At 42.0% G+C, this 24,393-nt stretch overlaps 2 protein-coding genes across 3 annotated transcripts in view; both read left to right on the plus strand.

Annotated features, from left to right (window-relative positions):
* The first annotated feature begins 6,475 nt into the window (after positions 1-6,475).
* LOC109433371 (uncharacterized) lies at positions 6,476-14,067 on the plus strand. The gene is made up of 6 exons (XM_019709802.3): positions 6,476-6,884; positions 6,950-7,078; positions 7,269-7,399; positions 7,471-7,620; positions 7,686-7,788; positions 12,673-14,067. The coding sequence occupies exons 1-6, from the start codon at positions 6,558-6,560 to the stop codon at positions 13,873-13,875; spliced, it is 2,043 nt and encodes a 680-aa protein (XP_019565347.2). The 5' UTR covers positions 6,476-6,557; the 3' UTR covers positions 13,876-14,067.
* Positions 14,068-17,174: 3,107 nt separating this feature from the next.
* Positions 17,175-24,393, plus strand: part of LOC109433075 (uncharacterized) — a 336,164-nt gene continuing 328,945 nt past the window's right edge. Inside the window, exon 1 of one of the 2 annotated variants that reach the window (XM_029865619.2) lies at positions 17,175-17,740. In XM_029865619.2, the coding sequence (XP_029721479.1) occupies positions 17,319-17,738 (420 nt within the window). In that variant the 5' untranslated portion in view covers positions 17,175-17,318 and the 3' untranslated portion in view covers positions 17,739-17,740. Of the gene's footprint in view, positions 17,741-19,339; positions 19,874-24,393 lie in introns of those variants that run through there. The other variant, XM_062842514.1, reaches the window with a different exon arrangement.

The raw sequence follows: 24,393 nt of genomic DNA on the forward strand, positions 1-24,393 counted from the left end.
AGTTCCTCCATAAATTTCCCAAAGATTTCTATAGGAACCTTATAAAATGGCTCCATTCATTCCTCAGAAAAACCATTAATATGGACACGCAAAAATTGTTCTGTTTCAACCCCCTCCCCTCTATGTATGGGACATCTTAAATTTATGTACGGGTTATTACACTTTTCTGAAGCCCCCGGACGGAATTTATGGAAATTCCTCCTTCAGAAATAACTCCAGGAATTGTTTTTTATAAACTACACAAGGAGGATATTTTCAGGAATCCCTCCTTCAGTGTCATCAAATATTCTACAATAATTTTATTCAATATTAAATGTCTCCAGGAATTCCACCTGAATTTCTCTAATGATTTTGTGTGTTCAAGCAGTAAGTTTTAAAGAAATTTATTCATAAATAATCTCTAGAAACTTCATCATAAAATCATTTGGAAATTTCTCATGCGATTTTTTAAAGGATCTTTACAGAAGTTCAAGTATTTATAACTCCAGAAATTACTCCGAAAATTGTTTCGGAAAATCTTCCATGAATGTTTAAAGGGGTTTCTCCAGGAATATTACTGAATAATAGTTAAGCATTTTTTAAAGGATTTTCACCAAGGGTTCCCAAAGGAGTCTATCCAAGAGTTCTTACAGGAATTTCTTCAGCAATTACATTTTGAATTTCAACTGGAATTTTCCTAGGATTCTCACATATATACTTCTAGGGAGGGGAGAATATTTATGTACTCGTCAAACTGAAATAGCAGGTATATTTTTCATTAGTAACGCCATTTCATTGTACTATTAATTCTACCATTGTACTGTTAAATAATAAAAAAGGAATCAATATGTAATTATTAATCTACTATTTGACTTGTAATGGTGCAAATTTTAAACCAATCTCTTGATTTTTTTTTAAATAACAAATGGAATGTTAATCGCTAAGTCAACAATCATTGCACACATTTCCGCACTGACATTCATACCTGTTCAAAATTTTTCTTTTCTATTGTTCTCCCTAACAAACCGCAGAATTTATGGTGTTGACATTTCGTTAATCCAGCTTTTTACACTAGCCTACCATAAACTTTGAATCACCCCTCTGTGACAAATCTTGCCGACACTATAAATTTTATTATGGCTCAATCAAAGCAAGCTTTTTGATGTTAAAATGTTTTCATGTGAAACGTCAAGAGTTTTCATTTCTGTTTGGATTTCTGGAATCGAGAAGAGATTTTCTTTTACCTAGTGAATTCCTATGTCCATAATCTAATTTTTTGAATATTTTAGGTGAATGAAGCGCTGCTAACTGGAGCTGACATTAGGACATGATAGAACAAAATACCGTATGCATTACTTTTCACTCCAAATTAATCAATCTGAGTAGCTACACACCAGCCCGTACGGTTCAAAGTTTTGACGCTCCTGGCTAGACTTTTGATTTCATTCACCGCTCGTATCATGGCGGTTTTTTATCTGAACGCTGTGAAAGTTGAAGAGAGTGAAACTAAGATTTCTTTCATTACCCCGCACCGAGGTTAAGTCACATAACAACCTTCGTATGCCTCGTTTGAAATTAAAAAAAAATGGCGTTGTAAAAACTACAATTATCGCAGGCTACGAATCTTAAGCCAGTTAGATTTAAGGAACTTATATGGAGCTCTCGACCTCTGATGAAAATGCTGAATTGAGAATATGGCCTCATAATTATATCCGGCATGTTTGGGCGTTTCTCGATTTTATTATTAATTCATTTTAAACATTATAAAAGTACTGATCTATCTTCCTTGAATAATGGACACTACTTTTACCGTGATCATGTTAAGCACAAATCTCAACCAAATCTATTCAAAACTACGCAATAGTTGGTTAACTAAATCTTGGCGAAACAGTAGACTTAGGCTCACAAAAGGTTTTTAAAAGTTACAGTTTGGCCGGCTCGTTTTTATTCTATAAAGATCCCGGGTTTTTAAATAATTATCGAAATTCAATCGGGGCTTGGGTGAGTATCGTACTGCACACTGCCCGTTTCAATTTGAATAGCCATGCCGATAGAGGCTTGTGCCTTTGATGAACTTCAATTCGTTGATTATATTATCAACTTTACTTTATTACACTGGTATATAAACTTTTCGTCATAGCTTTTGCGGTCCCCAGGAGCCTAAAATTATGTAAGAAACTTATTAAATTACGGAAAGTAAAATCTATAGCTGGGCAACAACAAATTTTCTGCTTCCACGCTCATGCAGTGAAAATTTTTGACACCAAATTTAACAAACTCAAATCCTTGCCTACTAAGATCAAACCATAAAATCTGTCGGCAAGAATTGTCAAATTCGAATCACCCCCCGTAATTTTATAGCCAGCGTAAAAAGCTGGATAGTCCATTTTACGAGCCAATTTTATGAATGTAAATTTTGACAGGAGGTGACGTCCTAACTCGTGAAAATCAATATCATCATCAACATTGTTGTCACTCGGTAAAATGGCTCATTACATTGGAGCTAATGATCATAGCAAGCCTTGTAGCAAGCTTGACGGACGTCATGGAAAACGTCAAAATCAATCATTTCTAAGTAGGTATTTGCGTTACATTTAATCTTTGTTAAGCTTCATTCAACATACCAAGAATCTCTTGCATATCAAAACCAGTGCGATGATGATGGTGATGCCAACAACGTTGCATCAGGACGGTTATGTGTAGGTTGTGGTCATCACCTACCAATGTGGATCAGTAATGTGCAAGGGGGGGTAGCCAACTTTTCTACTTGACTGGAGAGTTCACTTTTAAATATCAATGAAATAATAGTTACCGAACACCTGCCTCAGAAGTGTTGATTTGTTGCTCCAATCCTGAGCACCGTTTTATCCAAACCTTCTAATCATCGTCCAGATCGTTATTTGTGGTCGTCAGGTTCTCTCCAGCTGTGCGATTGGGTAGCGATCTTATTGGTGTTCCTCAAGGCTTCGTTGATTTTTCTTTATACAGACAGCCGCCGGATCTTTCGAATATTCTTCTTTTCTTCCACAACTTTCGAATATTCTTCTTTTCTTCCTGAATGTTTCATCCTCAGTCGCCAATGTAGAGTTCCACAAACAAGTCTGGTTTCAGTGGTGGTGATCCAAGCAATCATGACATTTATTCTATCCTTCTAGTTACATATTTTACAGCCTACTACACTACGGAGCAAAAAGAGCACTTCATTAAAATCACAATGTTTTAACAATAAATTGGCCATACAGTGATTGATATAGTGAATCTTGTTTATAGCTATGGTATCACGTTCTGAAATTATCATTTTTTTCGATTATTGAAAAATAAAAATGCGATTTTATAATACTTTATGCAAAATGACCCGAAAAACAATAAACGATTATTAAGTTGCTTATTTTTAAGAATTTTCGCAACCAAATAGTTGCAGAGGATACGGAAAACTATGATCGGCACTATTGAGTGGATTCCAATAATATCAACATATTTTCTATATTCCCCTCAGGGGTGCTCATCTTGCCCCACTATAGGTAAATAACTAAAATTGAATAAATTTTAATGTTATTTTTTAGAAAATATTTTCTAATATAAATTAAAATGCTTTGCAGTAAGCAAGTAATGTTGGCTGATAACAAGAATTATGGTAAAAATTTGATTCTGACATAAAAACCTTATTTTATTCTGATGATTTCTCATAAGAAAATGCTAAAAATCCATGTTGTTGACTAATTTGACGATATTTTTTAATTCGTTCATTATGAAGTACCTTATATCAGGTTTACAAACAGGATTATTCTAACGGATTATGAACTTGTTTGGGCAAAATTCACCATAAAGTAGTAAAAAAGAGGGGTGCTCATCTTGCCCCGGGTGGCCATCTTGCCCCGTCCTCTCCTACGCGTATACGCCACCGCCGTTTAAATGCGATTTGGCGCACTACTAGGGTTCTTTTAATATAGGGCTGTTTGCAGAAGAAATTGCTCAGCCTATAGAGCTGTTTGCAGATCAGAAGTAATTTCTCAGCCTATCTTGATGCATAGGAAATTCCTTGCCTGAATTACTCAAGAAACCGTTTTTTCTTCGATCGCAGTACGCAGTTGCGAAGAAATGACAGTCCAAATGGCAGTCACCGTAGAAAGTTTCTGCCAGGAATCGATCAAGAAGTTTCTTGAGCGATTCCTGTTGAACTCGAAACTGGGCTTATCTTGATGGATGGGGAATTCCTTGCCTGAATCGCTCAAGAAATCGATTTTCTTTGATCGAAGTACGCAGTTGCGCAGAAATGACAGTTCAAATGGCAGTCACGGCAGAGAGTTTCTGCCAGAAATCAAACAAAAAGTTTCGTGAGCGATTCCTTTTGAACACGAAACTGGACTTATGCCTACAATAGTTCCTCCAGGGATGATTCCAGAAGTTCCTTCGTGGCTTCAAGCAGTATAGTAGTCTTGATAGTAGTTCTTTCAAGGATTTCTCCAGAAGTTCCTTCAGGGGTGTCCCTAATAGTTCCAGGAGGATTCAGGGATGCCTCCATGTTTTCATTAGAAATCCTTCAGAAGTTCCCTCAGTTATTTCAAAAGGAATTCGCTCAGGTTTCCTTCCATAAGTCCCTTCAGCGATTTTTTTCAGGAGGATTCATAAATGCATTCCTTCTTCAAATTCTACCCGGAAAAATTCGCTCTGGAGATTCCGCTGAAAATCTTTCGAGGATCTCGCTTGGAAATCCTTCGCAGATTCGGGGATTCCCTCTTAAATTCTTGCATGTATTTCTCCTGTAATTTCTTAGCGGATTTCTCCTAAATTTCTTATCCTCCGGGAATTCCTTCAAGGATTCCTCGTGGAACTCCTTCAGAAATTCCTTCGGGGATTCTTTCAGGAATTTCTTCCTCCTAGAATTCCTTTGGGAATTTCTCCTGGAATTCTTTCAGGGAATCCTCTAGGGGATGCTTTCCGGGATTCCATCTACAGTTCCTTCTTGGATTCTTCCTAGACTTCCTTCGAGGATTCCTCCTGAAATTCTTTCGGGGGTTTCTTTCTTGGTTTCTTTTCTTCTAATATTCCTTTGTGGATTCATACTGGAATTTCTTTGGGGATTCCTCTTGGAATTCCTTCTTGAATTTCTCCTGGAATTCTTGCGAAGATTCCACTTGCAATTCCTTTAGGAATTCCGCCTAGTGTTTCTTCGGGAGTTCCTCCTAGAATTCCTTCGGGGATTCGTTCTGCAATTCCTTCGAAGATTCTTCCTGAAATTCCTTCGGGGATTCCTCCATATTTTCCGTCGGGGATTCCTTCTGGACTTCCTCCAGGGATTTCTCTTGATTTTTTAAAGGAATTCTTCCTGGAATTTCTTCGGGATTTCCTTTCGGATTTCGTTTGGTGATTCCTCTTCGAATTCCTTCAGTATTTCTTCCCGGAATTCCTTCGGCGATTTCTCCTGGAATTCCTTTGGAATTCTCTTAGCGTTCCTTCGGGGATTCCTCCTGGTCTTCATGTGGGGATTCCTCTTGGAATTTCTTAGAGAATTCTTTCTGGAATTATTTTGTCAATTTCTCTTAGAAATTCCCTCAGGAATTTTCTCTGAAATTCTTTCAGAGGTCCCTCGTGAATATTGTTTGCTGATTCCTTCAAGAAGTCCTCCGGAGATTCCTTTCGAATTCCCTTCAAAATTCCCACTGGAATTCTGTTAGGGAGTCCCAACTGGAAATTCATGGGGGGATTATTGCTGGAATTCCTTTGAGATTCGTTCTGAAATGCTGGCCATGCTCTTGAAGGCAGCGAAATCGATGAGTCGTAGGCCATATTCGTTCGTCAGCTGATGGGCGCTTAGCTTTTCAATCTTCGGTCTAAATTCTTCCGTCTGACCAATCGGAACGTTTCAGCCTACCAGAAAGCTCGTCACTTCATAAATATATTTATAACATACTGATTTATCGACCGTATTCTATAATTAACTTGATGATTTTTGTGGCTATATCGGTCTCTTTCTAATCATAGTATAAGGGAGTAGAGATCAAAGTGGATAATGAAATGATAGATATGATAGAATTCGTTAGGTAGGCAGCGAACAAGTGTGAAATTTTTTATAGAAGGTAAAATTAGGCAAGTAGGCCATATATTGAACGAATACATCGAATGCGTGAAACTTCTGCCGTGCGACCTGTGCTTTTAAACAGATCGGCTTGGTTGGTAGTTTTCATACCACCTTACCAAGACTGGCAAAAGTTTCAGGCACCCGACTGCCTATGTATTGTTCTGTTTTCATCACAAATTCTATCGATCGGTAGCTTTTTCGGAATTCGCAATCCGTTCATAGGGGTATGCCTATACTTATCGCGGCGTGTTCTTCCTATTAGCTTTTTCGATCTTATAGGATAGAACACTTTTTCTTTTTGAGCCAAACTTTTCATATCATATACTGATTTATCGACCGTATTCTATTATTAACTTGATGATTTTTGTGGCTATATCGGTCTCTTTCTACCAAGCTTTCTACTCATAGACCTAGACAATGACGATAAAATAACCGAAACTAAAACAATCCAAGTAGCTTCGTTTTTGACCTAGGATAGTGACTCGAGCCGCGAAACAAAATGTCAAGCTACCTGCAAATTCGTCGTCCGACCACCTTCTCCAAGGTGCTGGAATCGGTACCGAAACCGGATGGAGCACTACCTCGGCACGGAGGCCTACCCCAGTGGGAAAAGCTAACACTGGATCGGAAATTGCCGGCCAACGCGTGCCCGGTACATCCGCCCACGTTCACCCGGGGCCCTCTGGGGCATTCACTGTGGGACAACAAACCCGCCGATTATGGGTTCGATCGGACCGATCCACTGGAGCATGATGTCTCTTTCCGGTATCTGCTGTTGCACGACAAACAGCTGAAGGATTTCTATCAAGGAGATGGCATTGGCAAGGTAGAAATATGTTGAAGTTTGGTTGAAAGAAAATGTGAGAAGGTTGAAGATTTGAATATTTTCAGATTCTAAAGGAACAACGGTTGATAAACGATGAAAAAGAAGCCGTTTGCACCCTAGCTGAATTTAACCGATGGCGTTTCTATCTGTGGAAGCTCCACAAGCATGAGATTCGAAAGGAATACCAACGACTGGTGAGTAAATTATGGAAAATGATTTCCGTTGCTATTCTAAATGTTATTTCCTTAAAAATACAGTTTTAAAAATTTTACAAATGTACAGCACATTCCTACAAACTTAGTACTTACCTATCCAAACCAAAATCTGGAAAATAATAAGAAGAAGATTAAAGATTTTTTTCCTTTTAATTTAATTTTTCAACAGGATAGAGCGTGGTGGGAGGAATATCGCGACAAGAAAGCTGTCCTACACATCAAGAAACATTATGACTACGAAGATAAAATTGAACGCAAAAGATACAAAGCACAATGCTTGCGGGAAGCAAAACGACAAAAGTAATAATCAATTACATATTTTACATCCGGTAGATGTTTAAAACAAATTAGCCTTATTCAATCGTTTCCAGAACCCTGAAGGCGATTGCTCGGTACAAAAAGAAGATGAAGAAGTTTATGGATTGTCGAACCATGTACAAACAATCCAATATGAGGGAAGGACACCTTCGAATGTTGCAAGTTCGCTACAATAATGCTCTACTGAAGGCATCCCGGAAATCGTAATGAACCAACTCTTAATCACTATTCAAAACATCCAGAAATTAAAAGGTATTATTTCCAACAGATATGGCCTTCGATTGAAGCGAAAACTGCGAGAAAAAGATGCACTAAGGACGCGTAGGCTAGCTGTTTTGAAGAAGAGAATTGCAGAATCTAATAAAATTGCGGTAAGTGTAAGACTGTCAAGGTTGGTCACTGAATTCGCTTTAACCGTAACTGTCTAAAATTATTTGATAAAATAAGCTCATGGGCATTAGTACACTCCGAAGGTAGGGTCTGGTGATAAACTTGGAGTTGAAATGAAACACGTCCTTTGTAGTTGGAGGTTCAGTAACGAATGTACAAATTTTATTAAGGCTGTCACTTCATAATAATCATGGTATACTACGATTCGTCGATTGCTTCAACATCCCCCCTCAATCGAATAATCCAAGCTTCTCACGCAAATGTTGGAAAGGGGTCTTGGTTAAACCTTTGGTGAAAATATCAGCTACTTGGTCCTTGGTACAAACATAAACTGGCCGGAGTACTTCCTTTTGAACGCATTCACGGATGAAGTTGTACCTTATATCGATGTGCTTCAATCGTTTATGATTTCGAGGTTCTTCTGCCACACGAATACAAGATTGGTTGTCTTCATACAAAACGGTTGGTTCTGTCATCTCAACGTCAAACTCCGTCAGCAAGTTCCGTAACCATATAGCTTCGCAGGCAGCTTCACTAAGGGACACATATTCAGCTTCTGTCGAAGATAAGGCGATAGAGTTCTGCTTCTTTGTAGACCATGACACCGTCGAAACGTGAACTTGGAAGATATATCCAGAAATGGATCGCCGATCATCTTCACTGCTTCCCCAATCAGCATCAGCGTATCCTGTCAGGGGTGATGTAGAATGATCCCTTCGGTAATGCAATCCAAAGTCTTGAGTTCCTTTGAGGTATCTCAGGATTCTCTTCAAATGGTTCCAGTGAATGTCCAATGGTTTCGCTTGAAAACGACTGAAGAAATTGACGGCGGCACAAATATCTGGTCTTGACGAAATTGCCAGGTATGTCAGGCAACCCAGAAGTTCCTTGAACGGCGATTCTGTTACTTCTTCCGTTTCGTTCCTTTCCAATTTCAGATTTGCTTCTAGTGGAGTTGAAACAGGATTACACGAAGCCATTCCAAATCTGTCATTTCAAAGCGGTTGAACATCTTTTTCTTGACTTGTTGGATGAGTCCGAGATTGCTTGATACTAGTAGAATATCATCCACATATAGTAGTAGGTATATCACGTCATCTCCTATCTTCTTGAAATACAAGCAGCTGTCATAGTTTGAACGGTGGAATCCTAGCTTCATCACATGGGAATTGAAGGCTTCATTCCAGCTCCTCGGTGCTTGCTTTAACCCATACAGCGATTTCTTCAAGCGACATACAAGGTTCCGATCGGCATCATATCCCTCGGGTTGTTTCATAAAAATTTCTTCCTTCAAATGGCCATTCAGGAAAGCGGTTTTGACATCCATTTGATGGATATGGTAGTCCTTTTGGGTCGCAACAGCCAGGAGAATCCGTGTAGTTGTAATCCGCGCTACCGGGGCAAACGTCTCGCTGTAGTCAAAATCTTTCCGCTGCGAATAGCCTTTTGCTACTAAACGCGCCTTATAACGATCGATGTTTCCGTTCTCATCACACTTAATCCGAAATACCCATTTGCAGTCCACAATGTTTTTACCAGTCGGTCGTGGAACCAGTTCCCATGTTCTGGATTTCTTCAATGATTTCATCTCGTCGTCCATCGCCTCTTTCCAGAACTGTTTGTCATCACGATTGCTCAAATCATCAACGTTCCTCGGCAGGTCTTCCACGAAAGCTTCAGCGCTCAGAGCAACTTCTTCTTCAGCTTGCATCGACATTTGGTAGTCCTTATGCCAAGAGGGAATCGAAACGGCACGCCTTGGTCGAGCTTCCGGCTCAGCAACATCATCAGCCTGTTCTTCCACTAACGTTCTTTCGAGTTCCTCTTCTTCCACCGGTACTGGATCCGGTACAGCTGCAAATTGCGGTACAGCTACGGGTAGTCTATCGTCTCTCGCTTCTTGATCAGATGTACGTTCTTCATAATTATCCACACAACTGTCATCTTCAATTGTCTCCACGCAACGCTTCGGTATGGCCAATGCTGGTTTCTCATCAAAAATCACGTCCCGAGATATGAACAGCTTCCTCTTTTCGACATTCCAAATGCGATAACCGTTGTTTGCGTATCCAATCATCACATTCTTTTGAGATCTTGCGTCCAGTTTTCCTCGCTGCTGTTTCGGTATATGCGTATAAGCAACCGAACCAAAAACACGTAGATTGTCGACACCCGGTTTCCGATGATACCACATCTCGTAGGGCGTCTTCGATTCTCGCAATGCAGCCGTTGGGCAACGATTTCCAAGGTACGCTGCCGTAAGCACTGCTTCTCCCCACATCATCTTCGGTAGGCCCGCATCCAGGATTAGAGATCTTGATTTGTCCAACAACGTCCTATTCATCCTTTCGGCAACTCCATTTTGTTGTGGATTGTACGGAACGGTATACTCCAACGAAATTCCTCTCTTGCGGCAAAATTCTTGAAATTCGGCACTGCTATATTCTCCTCCGTTGTCGCATCTCAGTCTGGCAATCTTGCTTCCAAAGTATGCAGTAACCTTGGCTTCGTACTCGATGAAATGTTCCAGCACCTCGTCCTTCGAATTCAACAGATAGACCACAGTAAAATGCGTGTAGTCATCCGTAAACGTTACGAAGTACCGCTTCTGATTCCACGTATGCGGGACAAACGGCCCACACACATCCGTATGAACTAGCTCGAGTGGCCTCCGGGATTTCGGCTCTTGTACCTCCTCAAAGGCTTTCTTTGTCTGCTTTCCCGCGATACAAACTTCGCAAAATTCGGTTTTCAGTACTACTCAGTTGGCTCACCTTGGTCTTCACCATATCGTGCATCCACAGCTTACGGAGATTTGCTTCACCGACGTGTCCAAAGCGCCTGTGCCAGAGTTCGAAGTCATCAGTTTTCGCCACCATTGCATTCTGCTCACGATTCCGCAGATGGACGTCCAGCTTGTACAACGATCTTCCTCTCGTGCCCGTCGCAACAACTTGATCATTCCTCTCGATCAGGACCATTCCGTTGACGAATGTAACTTTCATGCCTTCTTGCTCCACTCTTCTTACAGAAAGCAGATTGCAGCTCAGCTTGGGAACATACAGCACATTATCCATAACAGCTCTTAGTCGCTTTCCGTCAACCAGCATTTCAGCTCTCACGGTTCCGGCCAGATTCGTTTCCATCGATTCTCCACTTTTGGCTACAGCAATTCGAACGGTTTCCGGTAGTTTATGCAGCTCTTCAAAATACGCTTCCGAGTTCAGCATATGGTTCGACGCACCGGAGTCTACGTACCAGTCGATCTGCATTCCGTCTTCAGAGCTTCCAACAATCAATGCTTCTTCATCACACGTGGCCAAAAACGCAATGTCCGCTTCCACACCGATATTCGCCTTGCCTCTGGTTTCGAACTTGGGTCGCCGATTGTTTGGTCTACTTACTTGATTGCTTTTTCTTTCGTCCATTGGTTTCTCCTTGCATTCCGATCGTTTATGGCCTATCTTTCCGCAGTTGTAGCACTTGAAATTCCATTTCTTGCTCACAAACGCCGATTCCGAGCTTCCGGATGCTTCACCCGCATTCTTGTTCGCTCGCCTCGTTTCCTCATCCAGCAGTCGTGTTCGCACAAATTCCAGCGTCAATCGATCCGGTTCCACAGTGTCCAATGCCGTAACAAGCGCGTCGTACGAAGAAGGTAACGTCAACAGGAGGTAACAAATTGCGTCTTGCTCATCTATTTTCGCTCCGCTGGCCTTCAGATCACGTAGCAGCTTGTCGAAATCCAGGAAATGATTCTGTATTCCAACGCCTTCACTCATCTTCATCATCAACAGCTTCCGTCGCAAGAAAATCTGGCTGCCGAAACCTTTCCGTTGAAACACCTTCCGTAGCGTGTCCCACATGTCCTTAGCGGTGGCCTTGTCCTTCACGTACTCCAAATGACTCTCAGCGATTCGATGCACGATGGCCGACTTGCACTTCCGATCCCTCTGGAGCCATTCTTCTCGTTTAACGGCCTTCTCTCTGCGGACTTCTTCGGTATCGGTCGCCAAAACTCTTGCAAACGCTTCTTCCTCAATTGATCGTTCCACGCAGTCTATCAAGTTCCGCTCTTCCAGCAAAATCTTCATCCGAAACATCCAGTTGTCGATGTTGGCCCCGTTGAACAGCCACTTCTTATCTTCACCGTCCATCTTGGAATTCCCGTTCAGATGAAAATCTCTCCAGACTGCTTCCAGAACTTCCGATCAGCTTCAAAATTCGTAGTTACGGTTTGGTTAGTGACTGGGCCACATAACCTGATAAACTTGGAGTTGAAATGAAACACGTCCTTTGTAGTTGGAGGTTCAGTAACGAATGTACAAATTTTATTAAGGCTGTCACTTCATAATAATCATGGTATACTACGATTCGTCGATTGCTTCAACATCTGGGACCATTTGGGCAGGAGCACCTATTTTGGGCACTTACTGCTATAACTCAGTCAATTTTGAACCGATTGGCTTGATTTTTGATACACGATCAGCAAGGCGCAGTAGCTAGTCATGTTTCAAAATTCAAGTCAATCGGTTTGAAATCGACTGAGTTATAGCAGCAAGTGCCCAAAATAGGTTCTCCTGCCCAAATGGTCCCAGACCCTACTACTAATTGACCACAGCTACAGAGTTGCATTGAGAGCCAAAAGCTGTGGATTGGAATTATCACATGTTCAAGTTATGTTATTTACGGAAGCTTAAACCTCTGTTGTTTACCAGAGGATAGGTTGTCTGTAAATTTACGGTTAAGCGGCCTTCAGGAACTAGCCAAGGGCTGAAAGTCTCTCAAATAAAGACAAATCAATCAATCAATTAAGCGGCCTTAATTACAATTCTCAGTTTAACTGTATTTTAACTTTTTTCCAGCAAAAAGAACGGCACAAGATGTTCTTCATTTCATCCCAAAAAGCGGAAGCAGATCGTTTGGAGCTCCTGCAAAACTTCATCCAACATCGGGAAAAGAACGTGGAACGCCGAATGATCCGATCGGCACAGCTTCAGGAGCGTTCCGAACGCCAGTTGACCAGCCGAAAGGCACGCAATCTTGCAAGCAAATACGACAAGCGTTCTAAGCCGGCACTGATGCGCGCTATGTTAAAAGCCTGGCAAAATATCCGAATTCGCCAGCCAAATCTTAGCCGACAGCTTTCGCGTGCTTCGGTCCAACAAGCGGTCAACATTGCCTACAGTATCCATACGACCATCAGTCCCAACATCAGCAGCACCCAGATAATCGACACGGCTAGACAACTGATCAACGACTTTGCCAACATGCCTCAAGAACAACTTCCGCTGGATCAGCAAACCATCCAATACACAACCGAGGCTCTCCTGAAGATTCTCAATCAGGTTAAGGAACAGGTCATTGGCGCTGGGTGCTATCTCATAGAGCAAGTAGCCACCAAAATGCGCAATCGAATCGAATCCGACGCTCAACGGCACCAGTCGACTCTCTGTGGCCCATGGAGTTCTCGCTGGAGACGCTCTTCCCTGTCAAACCGATCCGGAAGTCACCGAGTCTCCATCGGAGACGTCCAAATTGTAGACGAAATCGAAACCGAACAGGAACACTTCAAGAAATCACGTCTCCGGCCACCTACTCCAGTCACCTCCGTGACGTCGCTCGTCGAACACATTGTGGATTCCGACGAGACCATCCTACCGTCTTCCAGCGAGGAACTGGAAATCGCCTCCGTTGTGGCGGTCAGCATCGAAAAACGAGCCACCGCCGAAGATCACCCTCTGATCCATCTCACCTTCCGGCAGAAACGGTTCCTCGAAACCAACCTTATCAAATTTAGAGCCATCATTCACCGTAGCGTAGAAACTCGCTCCTTGGCCGCCATCGATGTTATGCGTTTGGAAATCGTTCGCCGGAAGTTGCGCTGCCAGCCGAAGGGCACCGGGGGAAATGCTGCGAAGAAGGAAACACTTGCCCGCGAAACGGCACGCTGTATTTTGATGTTTCCCAAGGAAGAACAACGGTATGCCGAGCTGTTGCTGGACATTATCGGTCTTCTGGTGTGTGAAGTTTGCGACGAGCTGGAGGAAATACTGAATGCACCGTAGATGTTTTGCTTACCTAGGAATTCGTCCAGAGCATTTTGTTGGAATTTTCTCGACAACGCAGTATATTTCACAACATTTTCATGACCCAATGATAGAAGCACACAAGCTAGCATATTTTAGACAAGCACTACAAATTATAACATGTAAATATACACATTTTTTTCAAGAAAATATAAAAATTTAAAGATTTAATTGAAAGTTTACAAACATTTTCGACGGAAGATGTTTTTGTTTACTCCGACAAAATAGTTTTGCTGTCTCCGACAATCACATGAAAAATCTCACGATACATTTGAAAAAGGCCTATCCTCTGAACGTAAGCATTGAGATAAATCTAAGCAAACCTTAAGGTGAATATATAACCAAGCCACCCTTCGAATTTTCAAGGGCACAAATCTGAAGAACCAAATGATGGATTGTTTTGAAAAGTTGATCGATTGGTCATCACCAGCTGGTGACTAATCGATCAACTTTTCAGCGTTGTGAGACATTTGGTTCTTCAGATTTGTGCTCTTGAAAATTAGAGGGGTGGCTTCGTTACAGACATGTCCAAACACTGCACTGCACGAGGAGTCGATGCTTAAACACACCACCGTGGGTGCCAAGCCACCACCTAGCTCTCGTGTTTCAGAACGAACACGCACCGTGTCTGGCTCAACACCGGTGTCGGTGGCGGTGCTCAGGCACTGGGCACGGTGTTTGACGCTTCGGTGCTTCGGGTAACACGGAGCCCGAGTGTTTCCGAATATGCAAAACACTTGTGCGAGTTCAAGCGCTCGGTGCCGCATTTTCCAGCAGCAGTTGCAAATGCTGTTGGTCGACGACGAGAGTGAAGTACTTGGCGGCCCCTTTTGTGTCTTTCTCGACCCTTCTGACTCAGTGGCTCTGATGCAGCCAAGCTACCACGCACTGTGGCCGAGCTCACTGCTTTGGTGTTTCATACAATCGGAAACACTCGGCCTCCGTGCCCAACCAAAACTGAAACACGGAGCCGAAACTGAGGCTCGAGTTATAACACCGACACGAGTGTTTCGCCAATCGCACTGCGTGTTCATCAGTAGAAGCTGAACGAAGGTGGTGATATGAACACACACGGTGGTGTGTTTACGGGCAAACACGCCACCGGTGCGGCACGGTTTGGTGTTTTGCCCATGTCTGCTTCGTTATATATTCATCTTAAAACATTTTAGTCACACCACAAGCGTGACGAGCGTGACATAGGGTCTTGTACCATTTGGGCAGGTGTACCTATTTTGGGCACTTGCCGCTATAACTAAGTCAATTTCAAACCGATTGATTTGAAATTTTGTATAGAGTTAGGCACGTACTGTATCTAACCCTGAACAAAAATTCAAATCAATCGGTTTGAAATTGACTTAGTTATAAGGCATTTTATGAGACGTTTCAAATCAGCTGTTTTTTGAATGTTTACCAGTTTTGAAGCCCAACCGGTGGGCCCATTTATTTACATTTTCGCTAGCATAACATGTGATACAGGCCCATCCAATAAAGGAGGTTCATTTATCTGCAAAAATGAGTCAATCCGCCCACTGTAATTAATATCCGTAGACCGTGGGGATGTTTTTTTTTCATCTGCTAGTGATATCATGCAGCTCGGGGGATTGATACATGCCACATTAGAAACAAAACATCTCTGCCAGCAAAAATCTGATTGGCGCTCACCACATGTTATGCTACTTTTAGCGAAAACAAAAACATCAAATGTAAACAATAACAACGTCTCGTAAAATAGCTTATAGCGGCAAGTGCCCAAAATAGGTACACCTGCCCAACAGACAGACAGACAGACAGACAGACAGACAGACAGACAGACAGACAGACAGACAGACAGACAGACAGACAGACAGACAGACAGACAGACAGACAGACAGACAGACAGACAGACAGACAGACAGACAGACAGACAGACAGACAGACAGACAGACAGACAGACAGACAGACAGACAGACAGACAGACAGACAGACAGACAGACAGACAGACAGACAGACAGACAGACAGACAGACAGACAGACAGACAGACAGACAGACAGACAGACAGACAGACAGACAGACAGACAGACAGACAGACAGACAGACAGACAGACAGACAGACAGACAGACAGACAGACAGACAGACAGACAGACAGACAGACAGACAGACAGACAGACAGACAGACAGACAGACAGACAGACAGACAGACAGACAGACAGACAGACAGACAGACAGACAGACAGACAGACAGACAGACAGACAGACAGACAGACAGACAGACAGACAGACAGACAGACAGACAGACAGACAGACAGACAGACAGACAGACAGACAGACAGACAGACAGACAGACAGACAGACAGACAGACAGACAGACAGACAGACAGACAGACAGACAGACAGACAGACAGACAGACAGACAGACAGACAGACAGACAGACAGACAGACAGACAGACAGACAGACAGACAGACAGACAGACAGACAGACAGACAGACAGACAGACAGACAGACAGACAGACAGACAGACAGACAGACAGACAGACAGACAGACAGACAGACAGACAGACAGACAGACAGACAGACAGACAGACAGACAGACAGACAGACAGACAGACAGACAGACAGACAGACAGACAGACAGACAGACAGACAGACAGACAGACAGACAGACAGACAGACAGACAGACAGACAGACAGACAGACAGACAGAAATGTACGATTCGTGCTGAAAAAAATCAACTCGTTTCATAAATAAATATAATAAAGCTAATAATAATAATAATAATAATTTATTGCTGACTGCACCCCAAATTGGACTATCACACTATTTTTGGTACGCCTAAAAAGTGTGATAAAAGTGCACAATTGTCTCGGATTGCCTCGACGTCTTCGGTGCACTTATTCCTTGATTTACAAGGAATAAGTGCACCCAAGACCCCAACTCGATCCGACGTGGTCCTGCGCTGCAATCACACTTTGAAAGTGTGTGCACACTATTGTGTCAGTCCAATTTGGGGTGCAGTCAGCAATAAGCATGACGTCTTTAATATTGTATACTATGTAAGTTACGCCGTTTCGCCATAGGGCACTGCACGAAATTCTCTCCTTCTCTTTCACTCTTACAGAAATTTTGTAAACAACAAGGCCACGAAACGTTAAAATCCCATACAAAATCAAAACAGTGCAGTGCCCTATATTCGAAAATAACTCCGGAATTCTGAACGAGCGTTGTCGGACTAGTACTAGCAACACTGAAAATAATGTCAAAAGATCTTTTGTTTGCTGCTTGTTGTTGTGTATTTTGTGTTTGTTAGAGGTGTCGTCAGTTGTTGTTCTTTGTTTTGCATTTGCTGCATTTGCATAATAATGTAAAGTTTAAAAGAGTTTCTAGATGTCTAAACTGTAGTGTACTTCTTCGAAATAGAATCATAATCATTTCCGCGAAATAATGTCGGCAAAAACGTGGCAAAGGTCGAGCCAGCAATCGGCTCTTCTGATGGCGAAGTGGCTGTTTGGCAGCAAGAGTAAGCCGATAGAAAGCGACAACAACAACAACAACAGCAAACCAACAACGCCATCCGGATCCGTGATCGAAAGCAGCTCTTGCAGTGCCAGTGTCATGGAAGATATGTCAGATAAGGTGGAGAGTGCTTGCGAATTAAACGATCAGAACACGCTGAAACCGGAGCCTAACGAAATGGTCGAGTGCTGGTATTCGGGCGACGAGCTGGCTGAGGATGATGTGGAAGAAGAGCAGGTGTTCACCGGAAGACTGCGAGGTCATCGATACCGGAAACTTAAGGCGCCCAAGAGAAAGAAACTAGGACACGTCGAGATCATTCTGAAAGCTCGGAATACCATTATTTGAGGGTGAGTACCTACTTAGGATTTCCTATTTTCGCTATTCCCTCCTACATTTCAGATTTTACCCACAGTGATTTCACCATGTTTACACGCAGTCGATGGTAAGCGTATTCTCTGCGCGCTATATATGACTCTCTGTTTGGAAACAAAATGCTTTCATTCACAGACGGGCTCGCGAGTTGAGCATCTCTCGACTCGGCGAGAGCGCGACCGTTCAATATTCGATTACGACGCCGGTTGCCGCCGCGGGCCGTCTGTTCAGTTGAGTAGGTAATTTCCGTAATTTCTCTAGATACTGGGGGAACGGTAGCAGTCCATGCAGCATGTTTCCAAAGGGGGATCATTCTCGTCGTTGTCCCTACTGCGAGATGTTCTTTTTGGGAGAGAGTATACTCAAAAGAGCGATTGTAGGAACGATTGTCGGCTGGACGGAAGCATGCATGGCAAACAGTATAGTCATAGACGTTCCCAAATTGAAGCATAGAACATACCAAGCTGGAGGGTTTATTCATCTAGTTCTAGTTCAACATCTTTAAAGACTGGATTATCACGGTCGATTTTCGATTCCCTCCTAAAATTTAAACTGTTTAATGATGGTTCTTCAACAGTGGTCCAATGTACTCGAATCAGCGTCAGCCGAGTCGGTCAATATCTGACTGTCCAGACCAGATGCTGCTGTCTCTCACGGGCATTGTAGCATCCATCTTAGTCCCAGTGAGGCGTGAAACAACGTAGAGGAGACTTTCGTAGTTTGCGGCTTTCTCGCCTTCGTCGGCTAGGGAGTCCGCCCACGCTCTTTTGCCCCGTCTACATGAAAGTTTTACTTCCTTCTCGAGAGCCGAATAGCGCTGACGGGCTACGGTGGCTCCTCGTGTTTTCGCCCGCTCTATCTTGGCTTTGGCGTTCCTTTGCTCCTCTATCTTTCTCCAGGTGTAATCTGTGATCTACTGCTTTTTCTGGGTGCGTAGCTTACCCATTTTTTTTTTGTCGGTGGCGATGACAGCGTTCTTGATGGCACTCCATTGATCTTCTACGCTTCCACCTTCCGGAATTGATTTGTGGCGCCATCACGGGAAACCCATGACACTTTGTGCACTTGTGGATGGGGAAAGAGCGATGTTACAAGACACAACAAATAGCTCTTCGTTTCCGATCATTTCTCCGAGAGCATGGCGTACCATGACGTTTTCATAGTTTGAGTTGTCGGAACCAACCTTTGCGTTGAAATAGCTCATGAGGATCTTGATATCACATCTTGGAATCTTATCCACGACAGCATTCAGTTGGCTGTAGAAGTTCTCCTTGTCTAGCATCTCGGCAGCATCGATTGGCGTGCAACATTGGATCATGGTAAGGTTTTGAACACATGTTCTGAATCTGGCTACAATTATTCACTCATTAATAGGTTCCCACATTATGACACAACGTGTTCGTAAGTGCTGATCACGGTGACGAAGAACGTGGCCACCTCGTAGGCCAGAGTATGGCAGATTTTTGTTACGTACAATGCCATCCTTACTACGTTAATGCCAAAGCGAAAGCGATGCTCTAAAACATCCTAACACTGCAACTCAATAAAAGGGCATTAGCTGTTGATGAGATGGGTCGCACGTTCCAAACATTGGCCACCCTCTGTTTTCCTAGCCAGATTACACCAACGACGACGACGACGACGTCGACGACAGCCCATACCATGGAACGATAGAAAACCGGCGCGGCGGCGGAGAGCCGCGCGTTATTGGGTTATTTGGCCTGCCTAGTGCCTGCTGGGAGCTGATGGGATGCGTCGTCGCCGTCGTCGTTGTGCGCGGGTGGTGGGTGGTGGGCGGTCGGTGGTGGGTTGTTGGTTGGTTGGTCTTTCGTACACGCGACCGCGTCTTCCCGCATTCAGTCTGGATCGTTCTCTCCGAGTGTATCGGTGTGTCGCCAAACCGCTTCGTCGTTATCGTCGTGGTCTTTGCCGCTTGTCTGCGACGGTCGATTCCGGATTTTTTTTTGTTTTCGGGGAAGATTGGAGTTCTTTTGGACGCGCTGCTCTCGATCAGCTGTTGGATGTGAGGCCACAGTTGTAGTTTCACAAGTTACAGTGTACAATTACTAATGGATTGGTGACGCAAAAAGGAAATAGCCGAACCTAGTGTAAGCAGTCGATGTGTATGTCACCCAGCCTTGGTTTAGGGAGAAGCGTCTGGGGCTAATAAACACAACCATGGATGGGGACGCCGAAATGTGCAATGAATCAGCGCGCGCGCCAAAGTCAACAATCTATTCTGCATATCTATGATGATGATGATGATGCTAGAGGCAGACTTATACTACATACTACAGTACGGTGTGATGTCGTGGTTCTTGCTACAAGTTTGGTGGAAAGCTTATCGATGGAACATGTGGACGGGAAAGGGCGTCTATAAACAGTATCATATCGCTGTGATAACAGTGAGGCACGCTGTCGCTAATAATATTGTACAGTTCAATTACCGAAACATGCGAATTTTGGGGACGTTGATAGAAAATGCATAATAAATATACATTTATTCAATTTTACATTTTCAATTTCTATCCTAAACTTTTATAAAAATTTATTGATCGGCGATGTCAAGTTGCATGGAACTCTAGGTGCAATCTTTCCTTTAATAAAATATTCCTAGCCAAACTAAGATAAGAATTGCAAGTGAGCGAAATGTGTGATTGCAGATACATTTGTTGATGAATTCATAGGAAAATTACCTAGTTGATTTGTTGGATTGATTATCGCATCGAATTTGAATTGTTCACGCTAAATCAGGCTGTGATTTCAGACAAGTCCATCATTGTTCTTGGTAAGGATTTTGAAAAAAAGAATGCACATCAATATGCCACAAGTTCAGCTTATTGGACGCTAATTTTCCCACCAGGGGAGTAAAAAAAGATGAAGAAACAATAGCAGTTTTCTTGCAGCTGCAGTAATATTTTCTTGAAGAATTTAGATAAATTGGATAAATAAATAGATAAATTGAAATCAATTAATTTCCCTATATATCGGGGATAAGATATATAGCGAGGCGTGATTATCGTTTTCAGGTTCAATTTTTCAAATTGAAGTCCCTGAATTTTTGGCATTGAAAGTTTTGAATTGATTTGGTGGACTTCCTCTAGCAGTAAGAACACTGAAAGGAAATACTGATGCGTTCATTAATAGAATTTCTGTAAGACACCTTAACAGAACTTCCACAAAAATTGTATGGGAATTCCTAATGAAACCGTTTTAATAACAGCGTTTCCAGATCTACGGAATTACATTCTTCTCACGGATCTCTGGAACCGTAAATTGAATCTACGAAAAAAACACGATTTCGCTACCGGAACCTACAGAAAGCTACCTACGGAAAATTGATGGATTTTAACTTCTACGGAATTCTGCGAAATAAAAATGCAGAGATTTTAAACCACCCCTGGATCTGACACCAAGGATAGAGAGTGGCAGCCATAATTCGATTATTGTGACGTAGGAGAATCGTAATAAAAGTAACAAGGATCGGTAAATTCGCCTCACTCCATTCATATTCACTCCTCTTTGCTGAAGCGAATCGAGAAAGATGAAGCAAACGGATAGTCGTAATCAAACACGCAACCCCATCACCAGTGGGAAGCGATGTGCAAGCTGGTTGACATGGATATTCGTTGCCGATCGTCGCAGTTTGGATCGCAAGCGAATGAATGAATGGCGAATGGTGACGAATGCTGGTGAGCGATCGAAGCGGCTATTATCATAACTAGAAGAGAATATCTGCATGTAATGCATACATTTTTAGAAATCATTTTTAGAAAAAAATGTTGAAATGCTAGATTAGCAAAGAAAATAATAAACATTTTTTGAAAACTTCAAAAATTCGTATGCCCAAAATCACTCACGAATCGCATCACCGCTCGATCACTTGCGATGCGAATGTGGACGAATGTTTAAATTCCAAGTGTGGCTTCCCACCGTTCGCCGAAGATTGCTGTCGTCGCTGATAAGCAAACACACATACTAAAGCGACAACCGTTCGCTGCTAACTGAATTCGAATGTCGAAGAAGATGAAAAGTGGAAATCAGGAACCCTGAAAGTAAAATAAATTTTCCGATATACCTTCAGGATTTTTTTCCGACATCCCATCAGGGATTCATTCCGGAACTTGTTCATGATTCCTCCCGGAATCCTAAAGGCGATTTCTTCCGGGATTCTGACATTCTTCTAAGGTATTCATCCCAAAATTTATTCAGCGATTTCTCCTGAATCCTTTCAGGGAGCCCTTCAATAAAAAAATCCCGGGATCCAGTCATTAATCCTTCCCGGGTTTCGTTTTGGAATTCATCCCAGAATATCTTAGGGATTCCTCCCTAGATTGAAATGATCATTCCGTCGGGGATCATTTTCCCTGGATTCTTTTGGATATTTTTTTTCTGGGACTTCCTTAGAGACGCCTCAGGAATTCCTTTCGGGATCCCACAGGGCATTTCTCCTGGGATTCCCTCATTATTGTTTTTTTTAATGATTTTCCAGGGATTCCTTCAATGATTCCTTTAAGGATTTCTTCAGGGATTCATTCATGGGATTTTTTTTCCAGAATTCTTACAAAGATCTTTCCAAAGATTATTTCAGGGATTCCTCTAAGATAATCAAAAATACTGCTTTTGAGTTTTTTTTTAATGTCTGGAATTTCTTCCAGTTTTTGATGATTTCTTCCTGGTTTCTTTAGGAATTATTCCTAGGATTCCTTAATTGAGTCCTGATGGGATCCTTTCATTGATTCTTCTCAAGTAAAGTTCGAATAAGTCCTCTCGAAATTCCTTTCTAGGTTTCATCTGGGACTCCAGCCGCGATTCTTTTAAGAATCAGAATTCTTCCAGAAACTTCTCTTGAGCATCTGTTAGGAATTGCTCCTGGCATTTCTTCAGAAATTTGTGCTGGAATTTCTGCTGGATTTATTCAGGGATTTTTTCAGTAATTACTTCGGCGAATCATGCAGAGATTTCTCTCGGAGTTCCTTCCGAGATTTCTTCGGCATTTTCTCTCAGGATTTATGATTATAGTGGATTCTTCAGATGTATCGTCATTTATGGATTATCTCTTATGAAGATATCCTAGACCAACAGGAACCCAGATACTCTCGGCATAGTCTTACTGAATATAAAAAAATGAATTAGATTAAATAAGAGTGGAAGGGTAAGAGAAAAATAAGATACATTTTAGAGATAGAAATTTCTGTAGTAAACTGAAATGTAATCTGGCAGTGTGTTTTCTATTACTTTCTAGCTGTTATTACCTCCTTCATTCGTTTAGAGTTGCCTTGTATGTATGGTTTTTGCCGCGTTTCTTTAATGGTTTTCAGTTTTTCTTGAATTTTGTTGCTTCAGCAGTGATCAAGTCCAAGTCTTGACGCTAGTCCTTGGAGGTTATCTCCACAGTTTTTTTTTCAGATTTGCGTTTTCGTTTAATAAACATTTCAATAGTGTCGATTCCCTAACCTCAAATCTACCTATGCATTAAGTACCGTGAGCTCGCCATTCACCGCTCATTTAACGGTATTTTCGAAAAGTTTATGACATGAAAAATCGACTTTGACACGTACATACATGCATTTACTTGTTCAACATCACATTTAAGACAAGACATAATCAACAATAGTACACTACAGCTAGTCGCGTTCGGTAATTTTCCCCGAAATCTTAACTGCTGAGCGTTCGGTAATGTTTTTTTTTGACGAAATCCTGTAAAAATTACCAAATTTCGGTAAAATGTTATTGTTTATCTGTCAAATTTTTACGAAGTTCGGTAAACATTACCGAATTTTTCCGGTAAAAAACTTAACGGTTGAGATTTCGGTAAAATATTACCGAAGTCGATCAGGGTGTCAACTACCTGGAAAAACCTGGAAAACCGGGAATCCTCAGGGAATATCTTGAGTACTCAGGGAAATTTTACTCCGATAAAAAAAAAACATTGGGTCGTATGAATAAAAGGTAATAAAAATCCATATAGAAATTTCGCTACAAGGATTTTTTTCAGAAATTCCGTCAGGGTTTCTTTCTGGAACCTCTTTAGAAATCCTGGGAGCCATTCCAGGTGTGTCTCCCAGGATTTCTTAAATTCCTTCCGCTTTTTTGACGCTAGTTTTCTTGGTATTCCTTTTTGATTTTTTTTCCGGAAAGGTATACTTCCGGATTCCTTCCAGGATTCCTGAATTCCAACCGATTTCTCCTGGAGTTTTTCACAGAGGTGCTATTTCTTCTCGGAGTTCCTCCAGGATTTCTACCAGAATTTATCCCAAATAGGTACCGTCGTGCGGGGCTACTTTTGAAATGCGGGGCTACTTTGGACACTTTTGAATATGGATTTTTTGAATTCAAAATATGGTTCAAATCTGTTTGATGTCTTAGGAACTATTATAAAGCAACAGTTTTCCCTTCATTTGGTTGAAATTATTTTTCAAACAGACCGTTTATTGCTTGTCAGGACGCGAAAAAACATCGAATAAACCAATATAATATACATAACGTATCAGAACATTTGGTCTGTAGGCATTGTTTCTACAGTTCATAAATTTCAAAGGGTTGATCAATTCATTCAAAATGTATCAACGTAGCATATACAATCGAATATTTGCATCGTTATACGTTATAAATGACCGTTTCGCCC

Source organism: Aedes albopictus, chromosome 3 (assembly GCF_035046485.1).
Source record: "Aedes albopictus strain Foshan chromosome 3, AalbF5, whole genome shotgun sequence".
Classification (NCBI taxonomy): domain Eukaryota; kingdom Metazoa; phylum Arthropoda; class Insecta; order Diptera; family Culicidae; genus Aedes; species Aedes albopictus.

Bases quoted from the DNA above. Each gene is read 5' to 3' on its own strand.
- LOC109433371 (XM_019709802.3), top strand. From the start codon at position 6,558: ATGTCAAGCTACCTGCAAATTCGTCGTCCGACCACCTTCTCCAAGGTG. The intron at 7,079-7,268 runs GTGAGTAAATTA...ATTTTTCAACAG, and splicing joins GAAAGGAATACCAACGACTG to GATAGAGCGTGGTGGGAGGA. The intron at 7,400-7,470 runs GTAATAATCAAT...AATCGTTTCCAG, and splicing joins CGGGAAGCAAAACGACAAAA to AACCCTGAAGGCGATTGCTC.